At 41.1% G+C, this 17998-nt stretch overlaps 1 protein-coding gene across 13 annotated transcripts in view; it reads right to left on the reverse strand.

The window, feature by feature from the left end:
* The window catches only part of TENM3 (teneurin transmembrane protein 3), a 711055-nt gene that overhangs the window by 16771 nt on the left and 676286 nt on the right, over positions 1-17998 (reverse strand). For all 13 annotated transcript variants that reach the window (XM_061585249.1, XM_061585250.1, XM_061585255.1 and 10 more), the window contains 2 exons: positions 6259-6434; positions 5267-5502 (listed from right to left, as the gene is read on the reverse strand). In XM_061585249.1, the coding sequence (XP_061441233.1) occupies positions 5267-5502; positions 6259-6434 (412 nt within the window). The remainder of the gene's footprint in view (positions 1-5266; positions 5503-6258; positions 6435-17998) is intronic.

A 17998-nucleotide genomic window follows, 5' to 3' on the forward strand; every position in this document is an offset into this window, starting at 1 on the left:
CGCATATTGGTGACACTGCAGCCCAAATCTCCTAATGATTGCCCCCAGCGGCTTCATGTAGATATTAAATAGCATGAGAGAGAGGATAGAGCCCTGTGGCACACCACAATCGAGAGGCCAAAGGTCTGAAACCTCCTCCCCCAATGCTACCTGTTGATGCCTATCGGAGAGAAAGGAGTGGAACCACCGTAATACAGTGCCTCCTATTCCCAATCCCTCCAGGCAATGTAGAAGGATACTGTGGTCAACAGTATCAAAAGCCGCTGAGAGATCGAGGAGGACAAGAAAGGTGAATTCTCCCCTATCTAATGCTCTCCTCATATCATCAACCAGAGCGACCAAGGCTGTTTCAGTTCCATGTCCAGTCCTGAAACCCAATTGGTATGGATCCAAATAATCCGTTTCATCCAAGTGTGTCGACAACTGATTAGCCACCACTCGCTCAATGACCTTGCCCAAGAATGGTAAATTCGAAATTGGGCGAAAGTTATTCAAAACCTGGGGATCCAAGGAGGACTTCTTTAAGATGGGCTTTACAATTGCCTCCTTGAGGGCTAATGGCATTACACCCTCCTTCAAGGATGCATTGACCACCGCCTTGATCCCCTCGCCCAGTTTCTCTTTGCAGCTCATGAGGAGCCACGATGGACAAGGGTCATTTAGACAGGTGGTAGGCTTCACAGTCGAGAGCACCTTGTCCACATCCTCAGAAGGGAGAGGCCGAAATCGATCCCACTTGACTGGCTTGCAACTGGCCAACTCTGGTTCATTCACTGCATCCACGGCGTACGGGATTGAGCTCTGTAAATGTTCGATTTTGTCAGCAAAGTGCTTAGCCAAAGTGTCACAGGAGGCCTTGGACTGTTCCATGGGTTCCTGCGCAACTGGACCGACCAGGCTTCGGACCACTTGGAACAACCTCCTGGGACAGCACTCTGCTGACGCAATAGAGGCAGCAAAGAACTTCTTCTTTTCTGCCTTTATTGCCACTTGGTAGGCAGTTACTGCTGCTCTAACCTGTGTCCGGACATCTTCGGAACGGGATTTCCGCCACCGGCGTTCTAGTCGTCTCACCACCTGTCTCAGATTTCGCAACCGTGGTGTGTACCATGGTGCTAACTGAGTTCTGTTCAGGGGGAGAGGACGTTTCGGTGCCACCCGGTCCAGAGCCCTGGTGATCCCTTCATTCCACTCCAACACCAGGGTATCGACCGAGCGGCCTTCAGCAGGTTCCAATTCCCCAAGCGCAGTCAGGAATCCTTCTGGATCCATCAGGCGTCTGGGGCGGACCATTCTAATAGGTCCTTTACCCCTGCGGAGGGTGTGAGGCATCGAGAAGTCTATGTTTACCAGATAGTGATCTGACCATGACACAGGGGTGGAAGAAACCACCCCCAACTTCAGAGCACTTCCCTCCCCTCTCAGGACAAACATAAGGTCAAGAGCATGACCGGCTACATGGGTGGGCCCAGTATTACTAAGGTGCAGTTCCCAGGAAGCCATGGTTTCCAGGAAATCCCGAGGGGCCCCAGTGAGAGTGGTCCCAGCATGCATGTTGAAGTCACCCAGCACCAGTAATTCTGGGGACAACGCCCGTACAGCCGAGACCACCTCTAGCACCTCGGCCAGGGAGTCTGCTGTGCAGCAGTGTGGGCGGTACACCAGCAGGATCCCCAAACTGCCCTTCGGGCCCAACCTCCAGTACATGCAATCAACAAACTTAGTCCTAAGTAGAGGAGGTCTGGCAAAAACTAAAGACTCCCGATAGATGACTGCCACACCCCCTCCCCGCCTTCCCACCCTCGGCTGCTGTGCATAACGGAAACCTGGTGGACACATGGCCTCAAGAATGGGAGCTGAGGCCTCATCCAACCAGGTCTCCGTAATACATGCCAGGTCTGCCTGTCCATCCAAGATTATATCATGGATGTGAGATGTTTTTTGTACTACAGACCTGGCATTACACAACAACAGTCGAAGGTCGGTAGGAATCCTGCATCCCCCAGTTATCATCTGGTTTTGGACAGACCTTATTCTTCTAGAAAACTGTACACATATTTGAACCTGCCTTTAGAACAAGGCTAGCTGGTGGCATGCAAGACTAATTTAGTCTTTCCTATATGCATATCAGCTTGTTCCCTTGACCTAAAATCTTAAGATCCAAAGAACTGGTCAGCTAGTTTGCATCCTCTATAGAGTTTTAGAGTTGTGTTTCATGAACCATAGCTCCCATCAGAAAACCTACAACTTGCTTATTAAAGATTAGTAAATGCTATTAAATCAATAGTGTTTACTTCAGAATAAATGTTTAGGATAAGGGAGCCGGGGAATTGGCAGTATTATTGCTCACTGTTACATCTTACAATGGTGGTAGACCATTGACCTGATCTCAAAATCTCTAAAATGCTTAAATTATGATCCCACACTTTAAATGCTTTACCTGTAAACAAACAATGATTAAAGTACCAATCATTTGTGCTACAAGACTACAAGATGTGGTAAATGCCATTAGCTTAGATGACTTTAATAGGAGATTAGATTGTGGGCATAACTGTACATGAAGTTAATGACATGTTTAACAATCATGTTGTGTGCTTAAAAACATTAAATATAAGGTGCAGGGGAGGATTATTAAAATTGCAGGATAATTAAAACTGTGGGGTGGTGACGTTGAATCCTTCCTTGCCCAGCTGCAATCTTTATGAAATTTGCTCCTTCAGCATGGCAATTACTTTTACTAATACTAATTGCTGGAGTATATCATAGAACAGATCACATTCGTATATTTGTATCTAGTCGTCAAACCACCTCAATATACCTCACCTGTATAAAAGTACTACAAGGTAACATCAATAAACATTAATTCAGACTGAAATAAAGCTATATATAACATAAACAAACAATATGCCGACTTTCCCGGGTAGATCATAGAATGCTCTTTTTAAAAAATTGCCCCTATTTTAATACATGTTAAAATAAAGTGAAATGAAGTGACATGCATTTATGTTAAACTATGTGAAACCTAAGCATAAAACAAAATTAAGATTCTGAATTTCCTTGAAGCATTCTCTCATATGTATTTCACGCCCTCATCAGCTACTGCAGATGGAAAATGTACTATCTTCACAGTTATTATTTATTCAATTTATATCCCAAAGGAGCCCAGAGTGGCAAGTTGTATATTTACCTTGTCCACTCAGTAGATAAATTAAAGACTCTTGGTCAAACCTCTCCACATCTCTCCCCCAAATTTGTCCCAGATCTTGTCCTCTCAACATATGTCTTAAAGGCCAATCTATAATAATATGTACAAGGCCTTCAACCTGGTTTAGACCACAAGAACGGGGTTCATTCAAAATATGGCATATGTCTGAATATTCCTCCTAATACAGCTGAGGGCACTTGATTTAATGAGAATTTTATGAAGGCTGTTCTATCTCTTGGTTTCTGCAAATCCTTAAAATAATAAGGTAGTACTAGAAGAATTGCCTTCACAAAGATTGTGGCTAGGAAGGGAAGGCTTACACTTCCCCTCCTTGTGCACTGCAATCTTGATAACAATCCCTCCAATACCTGGTATTTAATTAAAGTTTTTTAAAAATGTTGATCACATTGTCATCATCGCTTCCAATTAGGCCTAAAGTCATGGAGGAAAAAGCTATCGTGGGTTCACGATGGCTATATGCTACTGTTATATCCTTGCTTAGATATTGGTTTGAGCTTTGCTTGCCTTTCTTTCTACCATCCCCCAAATCCTGTGAAAATGGAGCAACATTTGGAAAACTGAGAAAGTTAGGATATATTTCTCTTTTGTGAAATGGCTTAGTGATGATTCTGTTTCAGCAATTTTGGGATTTATCAGAAGACTTTACTATATTTAAGCCAGGAGAATTACATTGTTGGATAGGAAGCCTTTGGCAGAAATAATCCATAAATAAAATATTATTTTATTTTTGAACTGATTATATTGAGCAAAACAAAATAATCAAAGAGCTCAAAGTTTTCTGGCTATTCAAGGTGCTTTTAAACAGGGAAGGTATTTTTTAACAAGGATAGTGGATTTCCACTCTTGTTTGTTGAGTGCCAGCAGGTAATTTCATTCCTGTATTTGACTCTTTTCATTCAAGCTTTCTTCCATAATCCTTTGGTCCAAGCGCTTCAAAGAGGTATAGAGAATAATGAAACAGAGCCCTGTGATTTGCCTTGTTTAGAGCAGCAGTCTGTTGTTGTACTTAAAATCATCCTGCTACCTTAAAAAGGGGGCTTTGCACATATGTGGGCGACCTAGAAATGTATGTTTCTGTAGACAATCATCATCTGATGAACTACTATAGGTTTATGCCCACCACTTCAGAAGTATGTGTTATAATAATAGTAAAGCATGTGCTACAAGGGTATTTTGTAAAGAAACCACTCATGCCCTTTCTATCCCTTTCTTCCAAAACTAGGCATTACAACACTCTATTTTTTAAAGAAAGGTAAGTCAGATGTTAAATAACCATCCAATACTGCAATATTGACACAATGAAACATATTAGTATGTGGACAAGAGGATACTTTAGTAATTAATCATCAACAAAGCTAACTGAAGATATCAGGAAAAGGAAATGGACGGCCTTCAAGTCGATTCCGACTTATGGCGACCCTATGAATAGGGTTTTCATGGTAAGCGGTATTCAGAGGTGGTTTACCATTGCCTTCCTCTGAGGCTGAGAGGCAGTGACTGGCCCAAGGTCACCCAGTGAGCTTCATGGCTGTGTGGGGATTTGAACCCTGGTCTCCCAGGTTGTAGTCTAACACCTTAACCACAACACCACACTGGCTCTCTAACTGAAGATATCAAGTCCCATTGAAATACATTTATCACCACAAACAATCAAAGGGTATTGTGGCACCTTAAAGATTAACAAATGTATTAGGACATAAGGTTTCATGGACTTTGACTTGAGTCCACAAAAAGTTATGCAATAGTAGTTTGTTAGTCTTTAAGATACCACAAGACTCTTATTGTTTTTGCTACAATAGACTAATACACCAACCTCTCTGGAAATTTATTAACAAATGTGAACATTTGACTGAGTATATCCCCCCTCAAAATATTTGCTCCTCTAAAATTCATCTCTAAATTATAACTACCAGGGGCCAGTCCTTTTATATGAATGGTTCTCAGAAAATTAGCCAAAAGGAAAAGATGCACATTTCAACTGCAAGCATGCAACAATAATCTCCGCAGGACCCATCTTAAATTTAAAAATGCATTACTCACTCTGAGCTTTCGGCCAAATACATTGACTTTGCCTTGGGCTTGTTCTTTTCGGAACCTCCATTCCACTAAATTCTGTCCATTTTCTCCAGGAAGAGTCATATTTCTTTTTGCTACAGTTGGATTGGCTGTGCCAGCTAAAACATGAGGTTCTGTCTGGTAGTGTGTATCCAGGCCACTGGCATAGATAATTCTGAGGGACCCATCATATCCAATCTGGTAGCTGTTTCTTAATTGATCTGAAGTGGAACAAAAGCATAGCATACTTTCGAAGCTATGACTTCTCATTTAAAGGGAGCCACAATGGAAATCAAGCCACTGTGTCTTTTTGATTTTTGCGTCCTATTAAAAATTAATTCGAATTCTTCAGTTTGTATATGGCTTCTCAACTTTACTATTTGACTGATGTATTTGCTTGATTTATATCACCATATATATATTTCAATAAGCACAGTTATGTCTCCTATACAGTTATGTTTTACCCATTCATTCCGGTAGAGGAGTTCCTGCATGCGCAGGAGCTTCATATTATTTATTCATTTTTTTAATTTAAAAGATTTTAAAGCAGCCTTAGAGGCAGTATCCTCATTGTTGTATACAAAAACAAAAGCACAATTCCATAATATAACGTCAAAGCATCCATTTCAACTACAGCCAATGAGCACTGACAACAGATAAACCAACATTTAAAAACAAAGTACAACCCAGGATAAAAATAGATAATTGAGTACTTTTAGTACTTCATTTACAGCTAGCTTCAGATACCAGTGACAATATTTGGGCTAGTTTTATAACTAAGCTAAATTACATATCTCGTATATAGCCAACCTGTCTTTCAAACTGTATGCTTAATAATGAGATGCAATATTTTCCCTTGCAGTTCTTCCATACTAATCCTTACAAAGCTGGTCAGCCATCATAAAATGATTGCAACTGACTTTGATTCATTCTCTTCCTTTTAGAAAATGTGTGTTTGTCAAATTCTGTTACTGTACCTTGTACCATTGTATAGAAAGAATCAATTGATGATAGATTTGAAGTAATGCTGACATCTTCCTCTCTGCTAGAAGATTCAATGTCTACTGTAATAGCCCTTTCCATTTCCCCGTGCAGGTTGGTGACCACTCCAGTTGGAAATGTGACATTGGTTAATCGCCCCTCACTGTCGTAGCTAAAACAGAAAAGAAGAAAATACGATAAGAAACAAGAACAAATTCTTGTTCTTCACAGTTTAAAACAAAGAGAAAATATCAGATGGTCATATTGTTAAGGAATCCTTGGTTTTGTGCCTGAGTTATGCACAACGAAGACTTCAAACAAGCTTTGAAGTTATTGAAAGCCTGTTTAACATACAGGAGCCTCAGTGGAAGAGAAAACAGATGGATCTCCAGTTCTGCATATTATTCTTTGAAGTGTGACCAAATCCTGCTGCACATCTAATTTGCTGTTTCAAAGGGAACATGTTTGGTGGGGATAAATTGCTTCACATTCTGAACTTGCTTCCCATAATCAGGCTAGATTTAGTTCACTCTTACGTGAATGTTATCTGAGGGGCTCTTGAGATTTTTTAGCATGGGCCTTATCTTCCTGTGAAGAGAGCAGACCTCCTCCACTTATGTTCCACACTGCATCGTATTCCCTGTATTAAAAGGATAAGCTGTATTGGGAAATACTGATTCTCTGCTGCTACCCTGACACACTGGGAGCAGAAAATCAAACGGAGCAAGGTAAAATAGTTAATACAAAGGGAACAGATGGTTCCTGCAACAGAATGTTGCAGCGTGGAATAATTCTGTTCACTATTACAGCCAGCCATGCCTGTCTCCCTGATATTCCCCCTCTCACTCTTGTTTCAGTCCCTGTTTGGGGGCTTCCATCCTTTAGTTCCATCCCCCACTATTTTTAAAACTTTCACAAACTCCCAAAGCTTTTTTATACCTCACTCTTGTACACATTGTGCTATTTTGGCTACATAAGCAAGAGAACTTGCAGCCAATATGAGGAATTCACTAATAGGCAAAAAATCCTTGTAGTTTAACAACATACCTATAGCCCACAGATATTTCTATCAAACTTTAAAAAGCAGGAAAATTGGGCAGCTATAGTGAATGCACCAGGAGAGCAGGAGATCTGATCTCCTCTCTGAGATATTGTACTATCTTGCAAATTTGTAAAAACGCAAACACAATTTGGGTTGGTCTTTCACAGTCCAATCCACTTCCTATGTAGCCTGGAAGAATTTGGTAACGTGCCTCTGAGCATACGGTGAGTGGCGACAACAACTTCCATCTCCAAAGATGGAGAATTTCATTTTGTATGTCTGTTGGGATTCCTCTTACTTTGCTTCTTTCCTGTGTTACTACTGTTTATACAGAGAATTTAACCTACAAAATTATATTTCTCTCATTATTCACACTAGAAATCTGTCTCAAATTTATTTTTATTAATTTCAAAGCCATTTTATTGGCCAATGTCATATGATGATGAAGGCAGCTTTTTGTGTTTCAAACTTGAGGTTATGTTCTGTTTCGGTTTTGGGTGCATTAACAATTGAACTGGAAACTGCAATCTGATGTAAAATCATATATATGTTGCTACTTAAGCAACAAATCTAGGTGTTGGAAAAAACAAACTTGGCCTGCACAAGATGCATATTTTCAGCCTGCTATGCTTGAACCACTCCACTTAAGGAAAGGTGGGTATGGTCAATTAAAAACATAGTGCACACCTAGAAATTTGCTAGAATATAATTCACCTCCCACTGTTTTATCTTGCGCAAACTAAGACACTCCTCATGTTCACTGGAGACTATTGTGCAGAATAGTCAGTGCCATTATCCCACAATTGTTTTTGGAGGTTTTTTTAGTGTAAATTTTGCAAAGTGTTGCTGTACTTCACATATTCACAGAAACAGAAGCAAAAGAAAATGATTTCCTATAGGAAACTTCACTACAATTGCAAAGTAAATGAAACATATTTAAAGTGACTATCTGAACTATATAAACTGTCTTAATATTGTTGCTTCCTCCCTGCTAAAACAAGATCAGCACAGCACATCTTGTTTCTGTTATTTGGGCTGATTGCAGGTGTTGCCACCACTCATCATATGCTCAGAGGCACGTGTTACCAAATTCTTCCAAGCTATATAGGAAGTGGATTGGATTGTGAAAGACCAAGCTGAATTGTGTTTGCATTTTTACAAATTTATAAGGCAGTCCAATATCTCGGAGAGGAGGTCAGGTCTCCTGCTATCCTGGTGCATTCGCTATAGCTGCCCAATTTCCCTGCTTTTAAAAGTTTGATAGAAATATATGGGCTATAGGTACGTTCTTAAACCACGAGGTTTTTTGCCTATTAGTGAATTTCTCTGCTTTTTAAACCGGGAGGTAAGAAATGGGATCCTGTGCAAGTTTGCTGAGAATGTATTGATAATTTGCATGCTTATTGAGTTCAGTGGGATTTACTCCCCTGAAGTCATACTTAGGATAGGTGAAACTGACAATCGGGGAGGAGGGGGAGAGTGAGTGAGTGAGGGCTGAAGTGGGCAGGGAAGGAGGAAGAAGGTAGAGGGGAGGGAGGAAGAAGGAGGAGGGAAGAGGAGAGGGGAAGGAGGGGAGGGGAAAGGCAAGTCTGATCATTTGCATGCTTATTGAGTTCAATGAGATTGACTACTATGCAATTGTACTTAGAATAGGTAAAACTGACCATGGAGGAGTAGGAGTGGGAGGGGACAGGAAAGGGAAGGAGGAAGGGAGGGGAAGGGGGGGAGGGAATTGGAAGGGGAGTGGGAGGAGTGGGAGGGGTGAATAAGGGAGGAAGGGATAAAAGGGAGGGAGGAGGAGGGGACGGCAGGTTTGATCACTTCCTGCTTTTTGAGTTCAGTGGGATTTACTCCTGTACAATCATGCTTAGGATAGGTGAAACTGACTAGAGCGAGGGGCAGGAAGGGGGGGAGGGGAGGAGATTGGGTGGGTGGGCACTGGACATAGGGAAAGCCCCTTTCTTTTCCAAAAGGAAAACACTTTGAACAGTATCATTGTTTTTTAGAGTTTCCCCCACCTTTTTATTCTACAGCAGGCACATGTAGTCTCCCACCGAAATTTAAACCAAAGCTGCCCCTGGCCACATTCACAACAGACCTTTATTTTACTTTAGACAGTCATGGCTTCTCCCAAAAAATCCTGGGAAGTGTAGTTAGTGAAGGGTGCTGAGAGTTGCTGCAAGGAGACACCCTATTCCCCTCACAGAGCTACAATCCCCAGAAGAGGGGCTAACTATTAAACCACTCTGACCACTGCAGCTCTGTCAGGGGAATAGGAGTCTCCTAACAACTCTCAACATCACAAACTACACTTTGGGGGAAGCCATGACTGTCTAAAGTGAAATGAATGTCTGGTGAGGGTGTGGCCCCCTGATTAGGCAAGCCCAGCAGCTGAGTCTGGCTTTTAGAACACTGCTGTTTCTTAATGAGGATGCCCGACACTATAACAGACTTCAATGTTAAATTTCTTAAATTAATTAAAAATCAGCAATGCATTTTTTAAACTTTTAAACTGCAGAAGATGAAGGTCAGAGTATGGGGCAAGGTCAGTAATAGGATTACAGGTACTCTGTGAACATGGCTGACTATTAATGAATTGCAACAAATTTTGAGACCACTGACAGAAAAAAGTCCAACAGGGGTCTGGATTTTTTTCTCTTGTGTTATACTTTGAACTCTCAATTCTCTCTGAGTGGTTTGTTTATCGCCACAAAAACTTAGAGGATTTTTAAGCAAGTGTTTCTGAGTTCAGAACTATACGTTTTGCAAGGTTTTGTTTTGAAATGAGCTTATGGGAAGCAGCAGAATGGCATAGGGGGGTATTGTCAATTTAACATTGCAGAATGTGAAAAATCCATGCTAGATCTAGTATACAGCCACTCTTGTGCATGCACACACCCACACCCACAGATATAATGCATTCCTTTCTGGAGCTCTCCAAGCAGTTTCCAAAATCTGGAGATTACAGACATCTGCTTTGTAAGAAATAGTTAAGGGAAAGAGAGCATTCTTGTATTTCTTGGTAAAAATTAGATGGCTTTTCTGTAGAACAGAAAATGGATAGGAGCAACCCACAGAAACTAGGCAAGATTTCAACACGTCTGAGTGAAAAATGATGATGTAGCTTCTTTGATACTGAAAATGTTGCATTTCAGAACAGACTCTGTTACAAAGTTGCTCTTATGGAAACTCTAACCATTTTTTTTCATAAGCCAAAGGCAGGGTGCTATGGGATAATTACTTTACTTCCAGGGATACATTTCACTGTTACAAGCATCAAATCTCAACTTGTCAAAGCCATTACTCCTGTTGCTGAGCTGAGCTGTATTCTGTTTTGGTCATCCATTTACTTTCTTGTGCCTTTTCACTGTGACCCAAAAATTACTCTTTTCCATGACAAACAGTTTTCACAAACACTACACAAAGGCTGTTCTAAAACCTTTACACAGCAGTTAATCACATGTTCTATTTCATAAGAGACTTTACCATTTCAATTGTAAATATTGTGTCCACAAGATTTAGAATATATTACAGTTGCACATTATTAAACTTGTAGTCATTTTTGTACAGTAGGGCCCCGCTTCTCAGTGCCCTGCTTTTCGGCGTTCTGCTAATACGGCGCCAGCGGGGTGATCAGCTGGAGGGGGCTGGAGCCCCTCTTCTGGCATGATCAGACTCCCCCGCTCAAGCTGATCACGCCGGAGGAGGGGAAGATCAGCTATAGCATGCTACAGCTGATCTCCTCCTCCTCGGGGGCAGTCAGACTCCCACACTCCAGCTGATCTTCTCCTCTTCTGGCGCGATCAGACTCCTGCTCAAGCTGATCGTGCCCGAGGAGGGGAAGATCTGATCTTCTCCTTCTCTGGTGTGATCAGCGGGTTAGGTTCCAGACCCCCACGCTACAGCTGATCCGCTTTTTGGCAGTTTTCGCTTTCCAGCAGGGGTCTGGAACTTAACCTGCCGTATGAGTGGGGCCCTACTGTACCTTTAATTCAGCTCTATTTTCTCAATGACACCTTTAGCCTACAGGTAGCAACTAATGACAGATAGGAAGTAGATTTCTTGTTCTCCTTAAAATCATTTCTGATTGCTACCTACAAGATTTTTTTATCTGCAAGGCAACCTCTCCATAGTAATGATGATCACCATCTCAGACATTTGTCCTTTTACTTCCTTAACTGCTGGAATTCTCTCTTTTTATGTCCATCCTCTTTACTTTTAATTGCATTCCCACCCAACTAGTTACTTTTCCTAGCCTATATCCCGTCTTTCACATTGTTCTGTTATAATTTTAAGAAAACCCTGAAACCACAGGAGAAATACATCTCATACTTAATCTGACAACCACAAAATATATCTGATTTTGTATCAAATGGTTTTATTCCCTGCCCTTCCTTATGTGGTTATGCCGGAAGAGAAACAGGTCTTCTGGCAAACAAAAGGCAGGCTTCTCTGTCAGGGCCGCAGCTTTGCATGCAAAAGGTCCCAGGTTCCATCCCTGGCATCTCCAGTAGGGCTTGGGAGGACTTATGTCTGAAACCCTGGAGAGCTGCTGCCACTCGTTGAGGATACTGGGCTAGATGGACCAATGGTCTGACTCAGTAGAAGGCAGCTTCCTATGTTCCAGTCAAAGCTACTAATAATTTGTGTGTCCCATGCACATTGCACTTCCTGGATGCAAACGCTGAACAGTTGCCACGTGCAAGAGGAGAGACCCCTGGATTTCCTGGCTTCAGCTGCCATGGGATGACTAAAGGGGAGTTAAGACCCAGTTTATGTAGTGCAGGCACAGTGAAGCTAAGCCTTCACAGAGGTCTACTGCAGCTATGGACAAACCAGGCCATTTAAAAATAAATTTTAACTGGGTGTCCACTGCCCACCCACAATGTGGCCTTGTTTCTGTTTCCCTACTAAAATTCTCATTAAGGGAAATATTTTTATCACACACAAGTATTTCTTCAAGCAAATCAAACTAAAAATGTGAATTAGCAGAGACAGAATGCAGGCCATATTCACATATACATTTACATATGGATAGTAAATTTATCTCACTTTTTGGTTGTGTTAATTAAGTTTGTCCAAAATGCTTGGGAGTTGTTTGAAAATACAATATTAGAAGCTCAATTTGAGCGTATACTGCAGATCAGGAAAGGTACCACCTGGGCCAAGAGGATGCCAGCGTGGTTAACGAGTCAAAGATGCTATTAGAGGCACTAAAGCTTCCTTCAAAAAATGGAAGGTTTGTCCAAATGAGGAAAATAAAAAGGAGCATAAACTTTCACCAAAAAAATGCAAGCAGACAATAAGTGATGCTAAAATTTTTGAGGAGTACATTGCTAAAAACACAAAGACCAAAAACAAAAAACTCTTTTAAAACATTAAAAGCAAGATACTATCTAGGGAGGCAGTTGGACTCCTGGATGACAAGGGAGTCAAAGGTGTGCTAAAGTAGGAACAGGAGATTACAGAGAAGCTAAATGAATTCTTTGTATCTGTCTTCACAGCAGAGGCTATAGGACAGATCCCTGTGCCTGAATTAACTTTTGCAGGAAGGGAGTCTGAGGAATTGAGGAAAACAGTGGTGATGAGAGATGATGTTCTAGGCTTAATGGACAAAACAAAAAATTGCCAGGTCCAGATGGCATCCACCCGAGAGTTCTTAAAGAAGTCAAATGTGAAATTGCTGACCTTCTAACAAAAATATGTAACTTGTCCCTCAAATCCGTTGCCATGTCTGAGGACTGGAAAGTGACCAATGTAACACCAATCTTTAAAAAGGGATCTAGGCAAAATCCCGAAATTACAGGCCGGTTAGCTGAACATCTGCCCCAGGAAAATTGTTAAATATAAAACAACAAGCTTATAGAAGAACAAGCCTTGCTGAAGCAGAACCAGCATGGCTTCTGCAAGGGTAGGTCCCATCTCACTAACCTATTAGAGTTTTTTGAGAGTGTCTGGTCTTTGACCGTAATAATACATTTACTACTACTTACTACTTTGAGAGTGTCAACAATCATAGAGTTAGCGGTGATCTTGTTGACACAGTATACTTGGCCTTTCAAAAAACTTTCAACAAGGTACCTCAATGGACTAAGAGGAGAGGTTCTCTTGTGGATCAGGAACTGGCTAGGAAACAGAAAGCAGAGAGTAGGGATAAATGGACAGGCCTCCCAATGGAGGGATGCAGAAAGTGGAGCCCTCCAAGGATTGGTATTGGGACCTGTGCTTGTTAACTTGTTCATGAATGATCTAGAGTTAGGGGTGAGCAGTGAGGTGGCCAAGTTTGCTGATGATACTAAGTTTTCCAGGGTTATTAAAACAAAAAGGGATTGCGAAGAGCTTCAAAACAACCTCTCCAAAATGGGCGGTAAAATGGCAAATGCAATTCAATGTGAACAAGTTTTGCATACTGGAGCAAAAAATCTTAGTTTCACATATATGCTCATGGGGTCTGAACTGGCGGTGACTGACCAGGAACAAGACCTTGGGGTTGTAGTGGATAGCTTGATGAAGGTGTCGACCCACTGTGTGGAAGTTGTGAAAAAGGCAAATCCCATGCGAAGGGTCATTAGGAAAGGTATTGAAAATAAAACTGGGAATATCATAATGCCATTATACATATCTGTAGTGCAACCGCACTTGAAGTACTGTGTTCAGTTCTGGTTGCTTCACCTCAAAAAGGATATTGTAGTGTAGGAAAAGGTTCAGAAAAGGGCAAACAAAATGATCAAGGGGATGGAGTGACGAGGAAAGTTTGCAGCATTTGGGACATTTTAGTTTAGAGAAAAGGTGAATGAGAGTGATATGATAGAAGTGTATGTATAAAATTATGCATGGCATGGAGAAAGCAGATAGAGAAAAGTGCTTCTCCCTCTCTCATAACACTAGAATTCATGGACATCCAATAAACTTGAATGCTGGAAGATTCAGGGCAGATAAATTGATGTAGCTCTTCACGCAGCATACAGTTAAGCTATGGAACTTGCTCCCAGAGGAGGCAGTGATGGATAAGGCTATCAATGGCTACTACCCATGATGGCTGTGCTCTGCCTCTGACAGAGGCAGTATGCTTCTGAATACCAGTTGCTGGAAACTGCAGGAAGGGAGAGTGCTTTTGTGCTGAGGCCTTGTTTGCAGGCTTCCCATACATATCAGGTTGGCTACTGTGAAAACAAGATGCTGGATTATATTGGGCCACTGGCCTGATCCAGCAGGCTCTTCTTATGTTTTTAGTAACCTTTTTATTAATTTACCATATTTACTGGCTGCCCTATAAAAAGTTCCCAGAATGTCAGTCAGTGTCTGAAACGATGAGTATCCTAAACAGGTATGTCCCACAACCACTGTGATTAATCAATGGCATGGATTATTTTAGTTTAGGAGTACTTTTTTCCAACTTTTATACATCTCATTGCTACATTCCTGGACTGGATTGACTGCAACTGGAAAGCTGTAACCCCAACAAAATAGTATTTTATATACCCTTTTATAGAAAATAAAATGTTTCCACTATGGAATGTTTGTAAAGTCAAAACACTATCATGTGTGAAGTATGACATGATGCCATGCTAACAGCTACTATAGCCTTATGGGCAAGACAATGAGCTAAGAAGTCCTAGATTCAAATCCCACCTCAGCAACAAACTCATAAGGTGGCCACTATTTTTTCAAACTGAGCACCTGCCACATCTGCACTATGGGGATAACAACACTGTCAAGGTTAGATGAACCTCAAAAGATGCTTTAAAAGCCTGTTTACTGAAGTATTCCAGAAAGTTTTTTGTGCCTGATTCATATTGAGAATAGTGCTGTAAGCCTTTATGAGAGGGCTATGGTCATTTCCTGTTCCCTGCATGAGAAATATTCTCCTTGAGAATACAAGGAACATCTCATGCAGGAGACGTGGAAGAAGCATGGCCTTGCACAAGACGGTAGATTATTTTACAAGAAACATGTCAGGAACAGTAAACTTCCCTCAGCGCTTAAACAAACAGTTTTCAAGGTCACGTTTTGAGGCTCACATCACTTTGGAAATAGACCCCTCTTCCTTTTTTCCAGTTAATATTTATTTATTGAAAAATATTTTATACGCCTTGCTTTTTAGAAAATCTCAAAGCAGTTCACAATCTAACATACATTAAAACCATTTTAATGCCACCATCAGAAATATCAGCACAGAGTTCCTGCTATAATAAGTGGGAAGACCTTTGAACACTTAAAATGCTCTAAATATGCCCTAAGTATTATCATTGAGCATTAAAATATGTGCATTTTGCTGCCATTTCATGCACTGGATAACTCAAGTACACAATGGGCAAGAGATCATGCTTTCTGTGCTATCTTTCCTTTCCTTTTCTTTATTGTTGTGCCTTTGGCAAGAAAATGGTAGACAAGAGACATTAAATTTTAATCACAGATACTGTGGTACTTGCAATGTAGATGGTATGACAATAGTTGGAGTCTAAAGAAGCTCAGCTGTACAGACACACATAGGTAAGTCTGTATAGTGTAGTAGTTAGGGTGTTGGACTAGGACTTGGGAGAGCAGGGTTCAAATCCCCACTCAGCCTTGAAGCTCACTGGGTAAGATTGGGCCAGTCACTGCCTCTCAACCTAATCCCCTTTGCAGGGTTGTTGTGGGGATTAAATTAGGAGGGGGAGAACCATGTATGCTACCTTGGAGAAAAAGGTGGGATATAAATGCAATATAAATGCATGTTTTAAAGTGTTTTAGTGCTTTGTTTGCCGCCCTGGACTCCTGCTGGGAGGAAGGGCGGGATACAAAATAAATAAATAAATAAATAAATAATAAAGAGATAAAATGAAAATATTTGCAGCTTCAGAATGTTCACTTCAGCAGCTTTCACTGTGAAAGAGGTCACAAATCTGTTATTTTTTTTGCTGACATAATTGCTAAGACAAAAACCCTCAAAGAAAGCTCAAGGCTGTGTACACAATTCTAATCACTTTCTCTCAGCCTGATCTATCTTAAAGGGTTGTTGCAAGAGTAAAAGAGGGAGAGTATGATGTGCACTACCTTGAGCTCCTGAATTACAATGACAGAAATGCAACGAAAAATGAAGATATTTAGGTTTGCATTTTATTTTATTCACGTGACCAACTTGAGGTATGGTTTCTCTCAAGATATGCGAGGGATTCAGCATTATTTGATTAGCACAAGTGTTATATCACTCTTGTCAAGCTAAGCTGAAGAGAGAGCTGCTGCAGCATTGGAAATCATAAAGGCAAAGAGATAGCAGCACAAGAGGTAGTGAGACCAAACATTATTTCACAGTGGGATTTTCAGGTTTGCTCTTAAGAATACAGCTGCCCAAACATAAGTAAGAAAGGTTGATTTTTCCTTGAATGATTTATGCAAGCCATACTAAAGTCTTCACTGGGATTATTTGTGTAATTAAAGCGGGGAAGACATGGGTCAAAAATAAGAAATGACAACAGAAGTTTTGTTCACTGTTTTTTCATTTTGCCATCAGAGGCATGCGAGGTTATTTACTAAAAGAGAATCTCATATAACAGCAGGAAAGTGCTGGAACTCTGGAAATAATTAGGTATATTAATGGCACCACAGCACTTCATGCACCTGATCTGGCAGCAAAGCAGTTAAACAGATGTTTTAACTTAGAATTTTAATTTTTAAAAGACTGGCATTGTACAACCCGATATTTGTAAATAGAAATGGAAAGTATGTTAATCTGCCAGGGTAAAGTGATAGCACTTCACAAAAATTTGCTGATCTAGTTAATGTTCATCATAGCTTTGTAGAACAGAGATTACCAAAACAGAAGACAAACATACACATATAATCACAGGACACAGAACTGTAGATTTGGCATAGAACTGCAGATGCGGAGAGAGGGGCACAACAAGAGCATGGGAAGGCTAGAACAGCTAGATATTTGTATGTTGAGTTTATGGGCAACAGAAACTCTAAAAGGGGACTATTGAAAGGAATGTAATAGAAGGAAGACACCAACGTAACCAAGCCCTTTCCTAAATTAGGTGGAAGGCTCTATGGTTTTCAAAAGGTCCTTTTCTAACTCCTCTTCTTATGCATAGACAAAAAAACTTGCCTTTCAAATGCCTATACCTACCTGCTGAGGCAGAGGCCCAATTTATACATATAGCAGAATCACGTGGCAACACTTTACTGGGGAGCACCACTTTAGGCTGCAAGGAGAAATCAAGGTAGTGGAGAACACAAATAATGAGAGTGCAGCTGTGTCCATGTCCTGCTTAAGGTTGCCAACCCTCCAGGTTTAGCCTCAAATGACCAGGAATTGAGTTCTATTTCCAGAATTGCCAACCCTCCTGGTCTGGCGTGGAGTCCAGGAAATGACCTTGATCTCCAAGAACCTCTTGAGGCCAATACTGGAGATGTGACAAGCCAGCATTATGGTCTCATACTGGCTTGTCAAGAGGCCTATGTAGAAAGATGGAGGCAATACAAATGGGGGGGGGATTAAAAGTCAGGGGAAAACCATGGAAACTAGTCCTAGGTAAATGTTGCAAAATGAAGTTAGGAGACAGACAGAGGTGCAGCGACAGCCAGGAGTGAAAGAGAGGAGGAGCTGGGTATTCAAGAACAGTTCTCTGTATCTCTCTGTAGCTCAGTATATTGTGGCTGCCTGCTGACTGAGCCAGAAGAAGGCCTCTCTGCACTATACTGGTCAATCA

Source organism: Rhineura floridana, chromosome 9 (assembly GCF_030035675.1).
Source record: "Rhineura floridana isolate rRhiFlo1 chromosome 9, rRhiFlo1.hap2, whole genome shotgun sequence".
In the NCBI taxonomy this organism is placed as follows: Eukaryota; Metazoa; Chordata; class Lepidosauria; order Squamata; family Rhineuridae; genus Rhineura; species Rhineura floridana.